Source organism: Talpa europaea (assembly GCF_964194135.1).
Source record: "Talpa europaea genome assembly, chromosome: 14".
NCBI classification, from domain to species: domain Eukaryota; kingdom Metazoa; phylum Chordata; class Mammalia; order Eulipotyphla; family Talpidae; genus Talpa; species Talpa europaea.
Genome location: NC_140082.1, coordinates 6,688,191 through 6,703,479, shown reverse-complemented (window position 1 = coordinate 6,703,479; position 15,289 = coordinate 6,688,191). Strand labels below are relative to the sequence as shown.

The following is a 15,289-nucleotide window of genomic DNA, read 5'->3' as shown; positions in this document are numbered from 1 at the left end:
CAAAGGGCCAGACCAGGTCGGGGCCTGTGAGTGAGTCTGGTGTGACCCCACCCCGGCCCCGAGGGTGGGCTCTGCTGCTGTCTCCATTTCACAGATGAGGAAAATGAGGCCCACGGGACAGGTCACCAACCTGAGGTGACAAGTCGGAAGCTGGTGGTCAGTTCCCCTGCCTCCTGCTAGGACCACTGGCGACTGGAGAGGACTGGGGGCTGGGGCACCGGGCCGAGAGGGGTTAGCTCTGCCGCACTGCACACCAGAGGTCAGCCTGTCCGTGCTCCCCGCCCCTACTTGGGAGGCTGAGGGCAAGCCCCAGTAGTGAGTTTGAACTGTGGGGTCCACATACACCGTTTATTTGGTACCTTGGGGTCTGCATTCACAGATTTGACTGACCTTGGATGTCGGTTGGTTGAGTCTGAGGACTTGGACCTGTGGATACTTAAATCCTGCCTGGCCTTTGGATACCCGGGGGTCAGATCCCAGACCCCAGTGTTGTTCAAGGGCCCACTGTCCTCTCCTGTGCCTCGTGTATCCCCATCGCAGTCCAGGTGGGGAACCGCGTGCGGGGAGAGCCACGCAACCCTCACCCCAAAGGAGATGTGGCCACTGTCTTCAAGGGGCAGAGCCCTCAAGGGCCCCCCGCTAACCAACTGCTCACCTGCGCGGTGCTAGGAGCTGGAGGTGGCGGGCTCGGCCTGACCAAGGCTGGCCAGCATGGAGGTGAGGTCCAGGATGAACAGCTTCACCTGGGGAGTTACCGACACGGCCAAAGTCACAGCCAGGCCCTGAGCCTGCTCAGCTCCCCACCCCCCAACACCGGGGAGAGGGGGCTGCCAAGCAGTGGTGGGGGGTAGAGACCCTATAAAAGGGGTCCCAGGGACAGTGAACCCAGCCTACACCGTTCTGGGTTCTCAAAGCCTCAGTCCGACCCTCCCCAATTCAGTAGCAGATCACCATCACCTGTATTATAATTAAATTAGCATTTTTCATTTACACCATTTTTTTCCCTTTTAATTGGATCAGTCATACTTGATGGACGACCTGCTGCCATCTTCGCCACGGGAAGCCCGCCTTTATTTTGTCTTAATTAGCTTATTGACATGCGCTCTGTGAGCACCCATCGGCCCACTGCGGAGGCTGGAACTTGGCGAGCTTTACCTGTGGGCTTTCCTTCCACGTTCGTCACTGAACTACAATCTGAGAGGGAAACTCCCCACTGAAAATGGAAGAAAATAGCTCGTATAGGGGATCCCTGGAAAAATAAGTGCCCTGAAAATGAACTGAATTCTGACCAGCGCTCTGCCTGCAGGGAGTGAGTCCTAGGCCAGAGTCAGAAGGGGTTGTTGAGAAGGGACTGACATCTGGTTGTGTGGAGGCTGTGTCCCCCCAGTGTCGCGTGAACTGCAGGGTCTCTGGGCCACATGTGGGAGCAGGGTAGCCTCTCCAAACCCCACCAACTCGGGACATGGTTTGAGGGTAGGCTCTGCGGACCCAGTTTGTGGCCGTGGGTCAGGCCCCTGGCTGTTGGGTGCAGGACAGGGGTGCAAAGGGGAGGGGTACCTCCAACTGGTTTCCTCAGCTGCTCAGAGGGGCCGTGCAGTGGGTACCCACTGAAACATAACGGAAGCTTCTGAAGGCAGAAACTTCCGCAGTTGTCAACCTATGATATGTGTTCTATGACCTTGCAAACAGAAATAAAAGCTAGCACGCTGGGCCCACAGCGACGTTTGGTGGCCCTGCAGTGCAGAATGAAAGGCCCCCACAACCCGGCCCTCCAGAGGGGGGCCTCAGCCTGTGCACGGTGGGAGGTGAGAGTCAGGGACTCATTAAAAGTGATCCTGCACCTCCTGATTTTGCTCTGATATTGCGGTTGGTTAGTGCTGTGGACCTTGGTAGAAAGGCTGGCACCACTATACAGAGCCCGTCGTCCTGACCACACAGCAGACAGGCTCCAGACGAACCAGGACCACCAGGCAGGAGGGCCCCGCGGCCATGCAGCCCGTTCCCGGGCTCTGACCTCAGAAGGTCGTGCCGACTCCAGAGAAGGTGGGATCTCAGGCACCATGATGTTCCAGAAGGTTCGGGGGCTGGAGATGACATGAAAAGGGGCCTCACCTGCTCCAGCTGACCCTCAGTGTCCTCCGGGTCCAGGGCCAGTGGCTGCCTCTGATGCTGGCACACCAGCTGGAACATGTTGAGTGCCCACATCCGGGTCCGTCCCAGGAGCAGGGTCTTCTCAGCTGCCGTGTTCTGGATCTGAATCCACTTGGATTCCTGGGGAGCACCCCACCCCCTTATTAAGGTATACGCTGGTCAGAGGGCTCTGGGCCCTCATTCCCCACCGGATGCTGGTGGGTTCTGGCAGGGAGACCGCAGGGGGTGGGCATTCCTGATGCTCTGGGGGAGACAGGGCAGTGAATCTGGGGTAGACTGTGCTGGAATCTCCCATTAGTGTACCCCAGCTGCTCTTAGCCATCCTGCGCTCCTCCACTGCCAGCGCAGGACTGGAATGGGGCTCTGGGCAGGGACTCAGGGCCCACCTCCGCCTGCCGAGTGTACCCAGTGCAACGTGTTCTCCCGTGCAGCCTCCAGGCGCTCCAGTAGCTGCGCCCGCCGCTGCCCCTGCCGAAGCAGCTCGTCCTGCCAGGCATCCTGGAGCCGCTGCAGCCGTGTGCGCGCCTCCTCCAGCTGTGCCAGCTGTTGGCACTCTGTGGTCCTCAGAGCCGCTAGCGTGTCGGCCAGGCCGTCGAAGCGTGCCACCAGCTCCGAGACCTCCTGGAACTGGAGGGTGTGCTCACTCGAACCTCCAGCCCCCACTCGGCCTGGCCCTGCGGTGCCTCAGCTGAGTGTGAAACAGGGGCATCATACAGCCTCCCCCTCCCCCCCCAGATATGGGAATTACTCGGGCTCCCCTCCACCTCTGCATACGCTAAGCCTCACTGCCTGTTATTAACGTTAATTTCTTGTTCATTCAACTGATATTCCCTGAGTGCCTGGCTCCTCCCTCTCTCTCCCACCTGCCTGACTGTGCGTCCCTGAGCCAGTTACTTTCCCAGCCTCAGTTTCTCCATGTGTAAAATGGGCTTGATAATAACGGGTCCCATTCACCGCGCCGTGGAGGTAATTCAAGAGCACGCCTGTCCGTGGTGCAGTAAGTGCTCAATAGGTGGTGGCTCCTGGCACACAGCGGCCCAGTAGCGTGCCCTTCCCAAGCTGGCCTGAGCCCCTCGGCGCCGCGCAAGGGCGGCGTTCAGCCCGGTACCTGCTGCAGGTCTCTCACCTCCGGCACCTGCTCCAGCGCTTGCTCCAGCAGGCGCGCGCAGGGCTCCAGGCGCTGCTGCCGGCGCTGCAGCCGCGTGCGCTCCCGCTGCAGCTCGGCGAGCTGGGCCCGCAGCCGCAGCGCCTCGGCCTCCTGGCGGCCCGCGCGGTGCCGCTCCTCCGCCGCCCTCCGCAGCGCGCGGCCACGACGGGCCTCGGCGTCCTAGGGAGTGGACAAGGAGAGGAGGCGACGACCCCCCAGGACACGGGAGCTTGCGGGACTCACAGCTTGCAGACCGCCCCAAAATTCCTCTAAGGGCGGCAAACGGTTGGCTCTGGGGCAGATTCAGCAGACTCTGCTCCTGGTCGCATCCTCTCCCTTGTGACCCTCTACTTTTTATTTATTTATTTTAAAGATTTATCTTATTTATTTATGCATACAAGAGCTGGGGTACAGGCCAGAGTGCGGGAGGTAAGAGGATTCACCAGAGACAGAGTCGGGAGCAAAACAGGCGGATCCACTAAAATATACTGCTAAGGGGAGCTGAGGGCTGCACTGGAGAGGTCTGCTGCACCCTGTGGGTCAGCTCCCTGGCTGGGATTGAACTCCTGCTGCTGTAGCTGGCGAGAGCTTCACAGTGTTGAGACTTAATCCCTTGCACCACCGAGGAGGCCTGTCTCCCTCTACTTTTTAAAGTCAAATGCTTGGAGCAGTGCATCCTTGTTTCCCAGACACCCCCTTTTCGTAAGTGCACTTTTTATATTTATGTGATCTGTCTGGCCTCTATGGGGCTGTGATTTTGCCGCTCGAGTGACCTGCCTCCCAGTAGTCTGCACCCACCTGCAGAAACTTGTCAAATCGGACAAAGGACCCCTTCAGCTCCTGCTCCTTCTGCTCCAACTGCTGCCAGCACAGTTTCAGGGCTGCCTTGGTGGTCTGGAACACCTGGGGAGTGAGGAGTGGGTGTCAATGTTGAAGAGTCGACTCATCCAAATCCTTTCGGGCTCACACTTAACCTCAAGCCTCTGTTGCCCCTGATCTGTTGCTGCACCCCTGCTCAAATCCACACACGGCTCTCCCTACCCTTTGAGGAAGGCCTCCCGGCCCCCTGCAGCTCCTGTTTGTCAGGTCCTTGCCTTTCCTTCTGGTCTCCTCTTGCCTTCTCTTCCCTGTCATCCTCACTCCAGCCCCTTGACCACATGTGCTTTGTCCTTATCTTTCAGGTTTTGTGCATGCTGGTCCCTCTGCCCTTTTCTCCCTCCTGGCCCATCTCCCTTTGCTGTTAACCTCCCATTCAGCAATCTCTAAGTCACCGCTTCCTCCAGGTAGCCCTCCTTGACTACCCCATGTGGAGTTAGGAACTTCTTCTGGGCTCCCACAGTTCCTGCTCAGTGTTTACCCCCCAGCAGTCTCCCAGGCCAGTTGTTTGTCTTCTCTAGTCCATGAGCCCCATGAGGGCTAGGATTGTGGTGAGACTGCTAGATCTCAGCACATTGTAGGTGCTCAATACACAATTATTTACACCAACAACTGATCTCATTTGCTACCCATTTGAGGAAAACCAAGGCTGAGGAAACCAAGGCTGAGAAGGGTGAAATGACCTGTCTCAGACCTTGTAGTTAACAAGTTGGCTCCATCACTTCTGATCTCCCTGTTCACTGCCATTATTATTATTATTATTATTATTATTATTATTATTATTATTATTTTGTCTGGGATCCCAAGAGTCTCAGGGACTCAGTGAGAGCTCACCTCCTTCTGGGCCCGCAAGGCCCGGTCTGCATCTTCCAGCTCCCGCCTTTTCTCCAGCAGTCCCAGCACGGGTGGGAAGTGGCCCACATCCTGCTCCGGTGTCTTTCTGGGGGGCTCAAGGAGGAGGTGGTGGTGAAGGTAGCAAGAGTCAAGGCCCCCCAAACTCCCTGCTAGTGCCTGGAGTGACCCCAGAAGTCACCCTGAGCACAAGGCACTGTTCTGGGTGCAGGGGTGAACAAGACACAAAAATCCTTGTATCCCCATGGGATAGAAATAAAGAATAATGGTTCTGGGGCATGGAAGGTGCTAAGGTGACCAAAGGAAATCTTTGACTGAAAGAGAGGCTGGAAGGTTTCTCTGAGGAGGTGGCATTTCACCGGGGACTTGAAGGAAAAAGAAGAATAACATTGCAGGGAAGAGATTCTAGGCTGAGGGAACCGCCAATGCCAAGGCCCGAGAGGAGCTGGGTGCACGGGAGGAGAGAGGAGGTGGGAGAGCTGGAGGGGAGGGAGGGAGAAGGAGAGATGGGGATGGAGTCCGAGAGGCTGTGAGGGTCAGCTTGTGGTGGGGCCTGGCAGAGGCCGACTTTGGCCTTGACTGAGTCAGGTAGGAGCCATGGAAGGGCTTTGAGCAGAGGAGGGTCCCTCTGGGGAGCAAGGGCAATAGAGGGAGCTGGGCAGCATCAGGAGGCGAGTGACGGGGCTCAGCGATAATCCAGACCTGGAGCTGGAAGGATGTTGCCACGGAAGTCTTGGGGGGAGCACATCTGGGATGTGGGAGACCAGTTCCTTGCTATGGCCAAGTTGAGCATGAGATGGAGGGGCCCGGGAGGAGGCTGGGTGCTGGCGTCAGAAAAGGGGCTGGACGTGGCCCCCAGGGTCAGGGGCGCGGGGACAGAAGGCATGCACGAAGACCCACGCAGCAAGGTGCTCCCACTCTGGCCCAAAGGAGTCCTCTCATCTCACAGATTCTGGGACTGCGCTTGGGACCCGCGGTGGCGCCGCCAACCCCAGCCGACACAGGGCAAGCTGCCGCCACTCATCTGAAGTACAGAGTTTGAGGAGGCGGGGGCTCACCGAGGATTCCTTCCCACCCGGGCTTGAAGGACTGACTCTCCGGGGTGTCAGCTGGGGGTGGAGATGAGCACCAGTTAGAGACCTGGGCTGTTGACCCAGCTCTGCCCTAATCCCCGGCACCTGGGGGAAGCCACCATTTCTCCTTGAGCCTCAGTGTCTCCCACTGTGAAGTGGGGGCCTAATAACCGTCCACCAGGAGCGGTCCGAAGAGGCCAGGGCCCAGGGTGCCGGGGTGAGCCCTCCGACCAGCTCCTGATGTCCCAGCTCTGCCTCTCACTCACAGTTTCGCTTGCAAGGCCAGTCGGAAATATTCCTCCCAGGACACTGCCATCGTCCGGGGGATTGCCCCGGCTTTTCTCTCCACCAACTGGAGTTTTGCACAAGCGAGGAGGCCCGGGTTCCGCTGAGGTAGCGGCAGCTCCCAGTACTCCTGAAGGCAGCCACAGGCTGGCAGCCTGGGTTGCCCGGGCAACCACCAACACAGCATTCCGTTGCCTGGATGAGGCTTGGGAATCCACTCTGGCAGGGAAGGGAGGGGACTGTGGAGAGGGCAACAGCCTCTGTGCCCCTCTGTGCCCCCTCTAGGAACTGGGGTGCACTGGAGAAGATGTCGGTGCTTGGGCCAAGAATTTGGTGCTGGCCAAAGCTCTTCCTGGCTGGCAGGATGGGGCGTCGCTATATGGCTATGTGTTCAGTTGTCTACTAAAAAGAGTAACTATTGGGCACCCGCTGTTTGCCAGGTCCTGGGAGGAGTCTGACACCCGGGTGGGCGAGATGCTGAGGTCCTGCTAGAGTCCAGCCTTTTGAGGGGCTCCTCCCTCTTGCTGGGGCTGGGCTGAGCACCAAGGGCCACTGGGAGGGGCCCATGATCTGGATTTGGAGGGTGGGGTTGGGGAGGGGCTGGTTTGAGTCACTATTGAGGACCAGATCCTCTCCTCACTTTGCATGTATCTAACCTAATCCTTACCACAAACCTAGGGGCGGGGGGTGCACCAGGGAAGAGCAGCCTCAGTAATTAACAACTACCCCCGGGTCCTCTACCCGGAAATGACGAAAACTCCACATCTTGTCATGGATCATTTTTGTATTTGTATGATTTATTTTTTTATGTAAAGAAATATATTTTCCTATCCTAGGGTAACACTTTAAAAACATTGTAATTACTTCCAATGCCTACATTGCTTAAAACAACCCCCAAGCATTGCATTAGAACATATTTCAAAAAAAAAAAAAAAAAGCTGAGCTAAAATAATGTACATTTTCTCTTGGAAGCTATTGCATTAAATTGCACACATTATTTCTACATACATTCATGTGAAGACACAAGACATAATTTTCTATCAGTTTTTAGAGGACCGAGGTATACTTTACATGAAGTAAAATTCCTTTTTTTAATCACCTACGGTTCTACGGGTTTTGGCAAATGCATCACGTGGTGTGACCGCCGTCACGGGGTGGAGAACATAGGCCTCTCCCGCAAAAGTCCTCGTGTCCCAGTGTAATCCACCCTTTCCTCCACCCCTACCCTGGCAATCACTGATCGCTCTCTGACTTTGCCACCTAGCACCATGCATGTGACTCTCACTGCTGTCTCGCGTCTCATCAGTTGGTCTTTTGCGTGGCGATGTCACGTACTCCGGTGTGTCCGTCCACCTTCAACAGGCTCTGGCCTCAGTAAGCAGAGCTGGAATTCACGCGCGGAGTTTTATGTGAACATAAGCTGGGTGTAAACATGGAGGAGTAGGATTGCTGGGTCATAAAGCGGGTGGATGTTTGTCTAAAACAGCGTGCACGCTGTTCTTCAAAGTGGCTGTACTATGTTTATATTCACACCAGCGACATAGGTGAGTTCTGATTGCTCCATATCCTCACCGATGGTTGGTATCGTCAGCCTGTTTGATTTTTTAAAGTCGTTCTAAAAAGCAAACACTAACAAGAAGGAAAAAGGTCATTGTAATAGATGTGTTTGTTGTGTGGGTTGCTTTTTATTTAGAGGTAATGGTAGATTCACAGGCAGTTGAAGAAATAATACTGCCACCTAGCAGGCTGGGGTGTCATACTGTATGACCCCACACTGTCCCCATGCTACGCCCCTGGCAGCGTCTTGCACGACAGCCAACCTCACAAGCAGGAAATTGGCACTGATAACCATCCGCTGACCTTACTCACATTTCAGTTTTATATGCACTCGTGTGTGTGTTTAGCTCTATGCACTTTTATCACAAGTAGATTCTTGGGAACACAAGTCAAGACACAGAACACCGATCACAAGGAACCCTTGGGCTGCCAAGGCCACAGCCACCGCCCTTCCTCCTGCCTCCCTCACCCAGGGCAACCTTTGGGTTCTTTCCCCTCTGCATAGTTTTGCCAGGTTGTTAGACCACTGGAGCAATACAGTGTACAACCACTGAGATCGGCATTGTTCACTCGGCGTCTGCCATGTCTCTGGGGCTCATTTTTTGGGTTACTGTGTAGCAGCCCACGACATGGACATACCACAGTTTATTTTTATGACATGGACATACCACAGTTTGTTTCACCACTTAGGTGGCAGAATATTTGGGCTATTTCTAGATTTGGATTATTACGAATAAAGCCACTATGAAGGCTCACTTTGCTCTGAAAAAAGTTTTATATCTCTGAGATAAATATCCAAGAGACTTGATGGGCCACATGGTAAGGATGTGTTTAGTTTTTTTTTTTAAAAAACTGCCATATTCTTTTCCAGAATGTACCATTCTACAGTCCCACCAGCAAAGTCTGAGGGATCCAGTTCCTTGTTATCATCATTGTTCTTTTGTTGTAGCTGTTCTGATAGGTGTGCTGTGAGCTCTCTCTCGCTGTGATTTTGCTTTGCATTTCTCTAAGGGCTGATGATGATGACCAGCTTTGCAAAGGCTTATTTGCCACCTGCAGATCCTGTTCGGTAATCTATGTTGCCTATGTTCTAACTGGATTGTTTTTAAACTGCTGGGTTTTGAGAATACATATCAGTATACTCTAGATCTATATCTAGATATTCCAGATAGTCCTCGGTGGGATATTTTCTCCCAGTCTGTAGCTTCCTTTTTGTGTGTGTGTGTGTGGGACCCTCGCCAGCGGCTGGGGAAGGAACCGACGCTGCAGAGGCTGCGGGCAGCCTCGCAGCCCAGCACTCAACTGCTGCGCCACCAGGGGAGGCCCTGTAGCTTACTTTTTAATCCTCTTTATATGGCCTTTGGCAGAGAAAAGTTATACATTTTGGTGAGGTCCAACTTACCACTTTTCCCTTTATGGATTGTGTTTTTGGTGTCAAGTCTAAGGGGGATTTGAACTTAGGCCATCTGGATGTAGTTACTACCCTCTTAACCACACTGCTCCAGATATCGTCAAGCCATTAGGTCTCCCCCCCAGAGATACCATCATTTTGAAGCTGGTGTGCATCTTTCTCCTCTTAGTTGCTAACCCAGGGATCTTTCTTGCAAGTATTTATTGAGCACTTATTATGTGCCAGGTGCTAATCTAGATGCTGAAGACCCAGGTTTGCAGGCTAAAGGGAAAACCAGAGAAATCGCATAACCCTGTAAATGTCATTCCATGCTGATAGGAGGAAAGGTTTGGGAAGCAAGGATGGGGGAGAGATGCCTTTCTGAGGAAGAGACATGTGAGTCTACATCCAAAAGATGAGGAGGGGCGAGCAGAGCAGTATTCCAAATAGTGGGAACAGCATGTGCAAAGGCCCTGAGGCCTCTCTTCCAAGAAGAGAACAAAGGTTTGTAGGTTGTGCAGTGTTCAAGTATCATGGGGTAGGTCAGGACTGCATGGGGTCAAAGTTCTCCTTGCTGCAACTTGAAGAGGAGGAAACCGAGGCCCAGGGGAGTTAAGTGACTCTTCTGTGGACACAGGCTGAGAAATGATGGGCCCTGGGGTTTCTTTACATGGTGAGAACTCAACCCAGCCCTGCCCTGGAGCTGCTCACGGCTGGGAAGTTCTACACCAGCACTGGTCTCCAGAAAGTTGTGGCCAGCCAGCCCACCCGCAGGACTCAGCGTTCCTGTGTTAAATGGGGGTGCTGCTCTCGGACCCTCTGCCATGCTGCTGAGGCAGAGGGCCCAGTCTCTGCCTATCTCAGTCCCCACACCCTGAAACTGCTGAGATCAGCCGGGCACACATCTCAGGTAGGCTTGCCCCTGGCCACAAACCCACAGGTCTGGAAATATCCACTCTCTCCACGTCGCACGCTCTGGCGACTTCCCTTTTCCTACTTCTCCATTCCCAGGTGGGGCGGGAGGTGGGGCGTCTGGGGTAGTAAGGCTGAGGAAGGAGGAAGTAGGGGTGTGGACAAACAGATGGACACCTTGTTTGCAGGCCACAGGAGGAGGGGACTTATCAGGCCCTGCTTCCTCGGCAGCCAGCCTGCAAGAGGGGGTTTTTGGAAATCCTGCCCGATCCTCCCACCGCTGCCTCCTGTCCCACGTGGCTCCCTGCCCAGAATCGTGCCCAGCGGTACAAATAGGGCTTTGTGTTCCCCGAGACAAAGAACATGCTCCCTAGTCCCAACCTGGGCCAGACCTGTCTGCTTTGCCCCAATCTTGGCCCCTGAAGGGATGTTGTTGCCTCTTCCTTTCCAGCAGGGGAAACTGAGGTCTAAACCCACCAGTCTGAGGAATGAGCTGGTGCTCACCTCTGGTTTGGGGGCAGAGATGTATTGGGGAGATGAGAAGTCGCTGTGATTAAGCTGCCGTCCTAGGCACCAGCGGGAGAAGGGAAGTCAGAAGTAATTCGACTTATCACAAGAGCGAGGCCGGCTCCCAGCCCTCACGGGGAACTGGATTCTATTTAACCCGAGAGTGTGTTTTGAATCTGTCTTATGTGCCAAGCAGTGTGGGAGGGCGGCATGAATCAGACATTGTCCCTGACATTTAGGAGATAAGACGAGCATGTAAATCACCACAAAACAAGAGAACAAGAGCCCAAGGTCACCAGGCAGTGCCAAGGGGCGGGTGGGGGGTGTGGGCTGTCTTTGTCTGCCCAGCTGTCTTCCAGGGCTTCTGGGAGGCTGGGAGGGCGCGGGCAGCGGTACTTTAGGAGGCCAGAGGAAGCGCGGATTATTTTCTGATTTGAGGAGAATCACATCACGTTGTGTCTGAGAAAGCTTTCCAGCTCCAGCTCTCCCCATGCCCGCTTTCCCGTCTTCCTGTCACTTCCTACCTCTGAGAATATGTTCTTTAACTGCGCGTTACTTACGTCTGTTTCCCCACCTACTGAAAGCCCCATAAGAGCAGAGCTGGGGTGTGTTATACTTCACTGGATGCCCACTGACTGGTACACAGTAGGTGCCCAATACATAGCTGCTGCATAAAAAAACCCATGTATAATATGCTATGATAGCAGGTCATGTGTACATACGGTTGTATTAGCATATGGTGTTTTTCCCATCTTTTTTTTTTTGGCATTTTTTCCTACCTGTACCTAGTTTTTGTGAGCATCCTTTTCATTAGCTATTTCACCGCACCCCTCCCCTCACCATCTTTATTTAATTGTATCAGTAGGACTCAAACAAGGAAATAGATGGGAAAAGAAACAGACTTTCGGGCCTCCCTGGTGGTGCAAGGGGTTAAGTACCGCACTATGAAGAAATCCGCAGCCTCTGCAGCACGAGTTCGATCCCTGGCCGTCCAGGGAGCAACCCACATGGCAATGCAGACCTCTCCTGTCTTGCCCGCTGCTCGCCTCAGCAGTGTACTTCTGTTCCCCACTCTGCCTCTGGTGGATCCTCTCACCCCCTGCACCGCTAGCCTGTACCCTGGCTCTTGTATGCATAAATAAATAAATCTTAAAAAAAAAAAAAAGAAATAGACTTTCCAGAGGGAAGGAACCGAGAGGGCAAAGAGCGTTGAATTCAGGAGTGGGTCAGAGGGCTATGTGGCCAGGGAGCCCTGGTCCAGAGGTGTGCTGTTAACTGATGACCCCAACCCCGATTTGTAATGCTCGCCAATTCCCATAGTTTAATTTCCCCACCGCAGTTGATTTCAAGTTCCCCAGGGACACTGCTGGGCAGGGAGCTGGAAAGGGCACGGCGGGCTCCTGGGAGCCTGCAGAAGCAGACTCGACTCTGGGCTTGTGAGCTCCCCCAGGCCCCAGGACCAGGCTTCTCTGAAGAAAGAGGGACACAACCAATCTTGGTCAGTGGGGCCCGATCTTAAAATCTCCCTATCAGATTTCTCAGTGGGGATGTGAACTCCCGGATTCCTCCAGCTCAGCAATCCGGAGCGGCACTGGCCGCGGACGTGTGAACATTTCATCCATGCCTGGAATTCAGGGCTGGGCCTGGCACTCCACGCCGGTCCTCAGGACCCAGTCTCAGGGCTAAACCTGCCAGTGGGGTTCAGCGTCAGGCCCAATGGTAGGTCTGGGGTGTCTTGGGATGGCCACTCCACTTACTGAGTGCTTGCTGTGCCAGTCTGCCAGTGCCTAATATTTATTGCATCCCATTCTCACACCCATCTTATGAGGTGGGTGCTATTATTATCCCCAGTTTACAGAGGTGTAACTGAGGCACAGACGGGATAATTCACTTGCCCAAGATTACCCAACAGTAAGTGTATGTGCCAGGATTCAGTCTCAGGTTGGCTGGATTCTAAAACCTCTGCTTTTAAACGCTGAGGTCAACATCCCCTCCCACTTATAAAACACCTGCTGTGCGCATCCCATGGCTGTTAGACCATGCAGAAAGTCAGCAAGATGATCTTTTTTTTTTTTTTTAAGATTTATTTATTTATTTATACAAGCACTAGGTACAGTCAGAAGTGTGGGAGGGTGAGAGAATTCACCAGAGCCAGAGCAGGGAGCAGAGCAGGCAGAAGGACCGAAGTACACTGCTGAGGGGAGCAGCGGGCGGCAAGAGAGGTCTGCGTGCCATGTGGGACACTCCCCCCGGTGGCCGGGGATCGAACCAGCAGAGGCTGTGGGCAGCTTCGCAGCCCAGCCCTCAACCCCTGCGCCACCGGGGAGGCCCAAGATGATCTTTAAGGAGCTCAGAGTAAGTGAGAGGAGAAGGAGCAAACCATTCATGAGCACCTACTATGTGCCAGGAATGATGTCCGTGCCTCACAGACTGTTCTGGTTAATTCTCACAACCCCAGGCAAGGGTGAGAGCCCTCCCCCATGAGAGCCCAGGCCCCACAAGCCTCCCTTCTAGCTGGTGGCCAGCCTGTCGTACTCCTCACTGGGTCACCTTCCCCCTTTGATGGGGGTTGTCCTGGGAGACCTAAACCTTTTGCCAGTTTCAGGTCAAAACTTCTCAGAACAACAGGAAGTGGCCAAGGCATTTGGAAAGTTTGGGGACTATGATCACAGCCTTGTGTGAATTGTGGGGTCAGACACCGGATATTGGACAGGTGACAGACCTGGCTCCCTTAAGGCCTGGCTGGCAAAGTCAACAACCTCTGTACCTCCCCGGGGGCCTGGGGAGGGCTGTCTGGGAATGTGACTTCCTGCTCAGCTCCAGAAGATTGGCTGAGAAGGCTAGGTGGCTGCTTGGCTGTCATCCCAGGTGGCCTGCGGACTGGTCCCCCACTCCCCCCGGATTCCATTAAGGGACTCTGGGAGACTAGATAGCCTATTTGAGGTCTCTGTAGGATCTCAGAAGAAAAAGTTCAGTCAAAAGCTCCATCCAGGTGTGTTGGGGGGAGGGGAGAGGCCTGGACAGCTGTAGAAATCCAGGTGGATCAGGGTGACTGATCTAGCAAGAATCTGGGCTGACTAGGGGGGACTTTTTTCCTTTGGAGTTACCACTGTTCTGGATCCAATGCTGAATCACCCCTCAATTCCCCCTGAAGGAGTCCATAGTACTGCTAAGTCTTGGGGCCAGTTCTGCTAGACCTATTTCCCAGATGGGGTAACCGAGGCCCATTCTTTGGAAACTGGAAGACTCACCAGGTAGGGATGAGTCGGGGAGAGAATTCCAGGGTTCTGGATCTTTCCCCAGCCTGGCTGGGTGCTGGGTGGGAAGTCGAGGGATACTGGGAAGCAGATCATGGGCTTAACCCTGGGTTGGGCCCTCCCTGTCCTGCCAGTCTGGGTGTTGGTCCCCCGCTTATCCGGCAGGGGCCTTCCCATTGGTGCTGACCCGGGCTGACCAGGGTGAGTCAGGCAAGGCACCAGCCCTTTTAAGAACTCGTAGGTAGGTAAACAAGGAGCCTAAGAGGAGAAACAGCACATGTAAGTATCTTCCCTGTAAGTATCTTCCTTCCGGTCACATTATCTCATTTAAAATAAAAATAAAATGTACAAACCTGGAGCTGCAGGAGCAGAGAAAAAGGAGAAAAAACCCTTTGCCTGGGCTAAGAGGGCATCCTGAAAGACTTCCTGGGAGAAGGGACATTTGAGCTATGCCTTGAAGGACACAAATCATATCAAACCGGTTTTGAAAGCTTCTTACATGCCTGTCACTGTCCAGAGACCTGTATCTGCTCCCTGGTATCCAGGTTAGCTCACCTGGTCTCACACAACCCTGTGAGATTCTAGTTATTCCCACCGAACAGATGAGAACAGAGGCCCAGAGAGGGTAAGCGACTGGCCCGTGCCACACAGCTACCGAGCGAGCGCAGAGCCGAGCTTCCCCCCAGGAAGGGGAGCCCGCGCTTGGCTGCGAGGCCTCCTCCAGCCATCAGGCTGCTCTGGCCTCAGTTTCTGTATCCACCAGATGGGGATAGCGCCCCAATACTATGCAGCACTGAGCCTGTGACCATGAGGGCGACGACCGGGCGGCGCGCAGGGGGTGCTCAGGCCCTGCGGATGACGGATCTCGGGGTGCTGCTGTCTCCCCGCCTTCCCCGCCCCCGCGCCCGGCTTCCTCCCCCGCAGTGTCAGCCCGTGACGTGGGCGCCGCCGCGCGCACAGTCTGGGTTGAATTGGAAACCAAAAGGAGGTGGAAGGGGATGTTCGGGGCCCCTCCCTTCACGCGGAGCAGCCCCCCGGGGGTGCGAGACCCTCCAGCGAGGCCCCTCCGGCCCCCGGGAGACCGCGCCCGGCACGGGCGGGAGCGCCGGAGCGCGCGCAGGTGTTGGAGAAGCGCCGGCAGGTGACACGCCGAGCCCGGTGCCAACTCACCCGGCGCCAGCGGCCACGCCCAGCCTGGCCGGGGCCGCCCCCCGCCGGCCGTCCCAGCCGCGCCCGGGTCCCCGCGGCCGGGGCGCTCCCGCGCGCGAGGTTGGGGTGCCGG

General features: G+C 55.0%; 1 protein-coding gene across 1 annotated transcript; it reads right to left on the bottom strand.

The window, feature by feature from the left end:
* Positions 1–665: 665 nt before the first annotated feature.
* On the bottom strand, positions 666–6,415 carry CFAP73 (cilia and flagella associated protein 73; the record flags this gene model as incomplete). The annotated part of the gene is made up of 7 exons (XM_084253382.1): positions 666–743; positions 2,113–2,271; positions 2,557–2,778; positions 3,278–3,478; positions 4,097–4,201; positions 5,009–5,114; positions 6,366–6,415. The coding sequence occupies 7 exons, from the start codon at positions 6,413–6,415 to the stop codon at positions 666–668; spliced, it is 921 nt and encodes a 306-aa protein (XP_084109508.1).
* Positions 6,416–15,289: the final 8,874 nt, after the last annotated feature.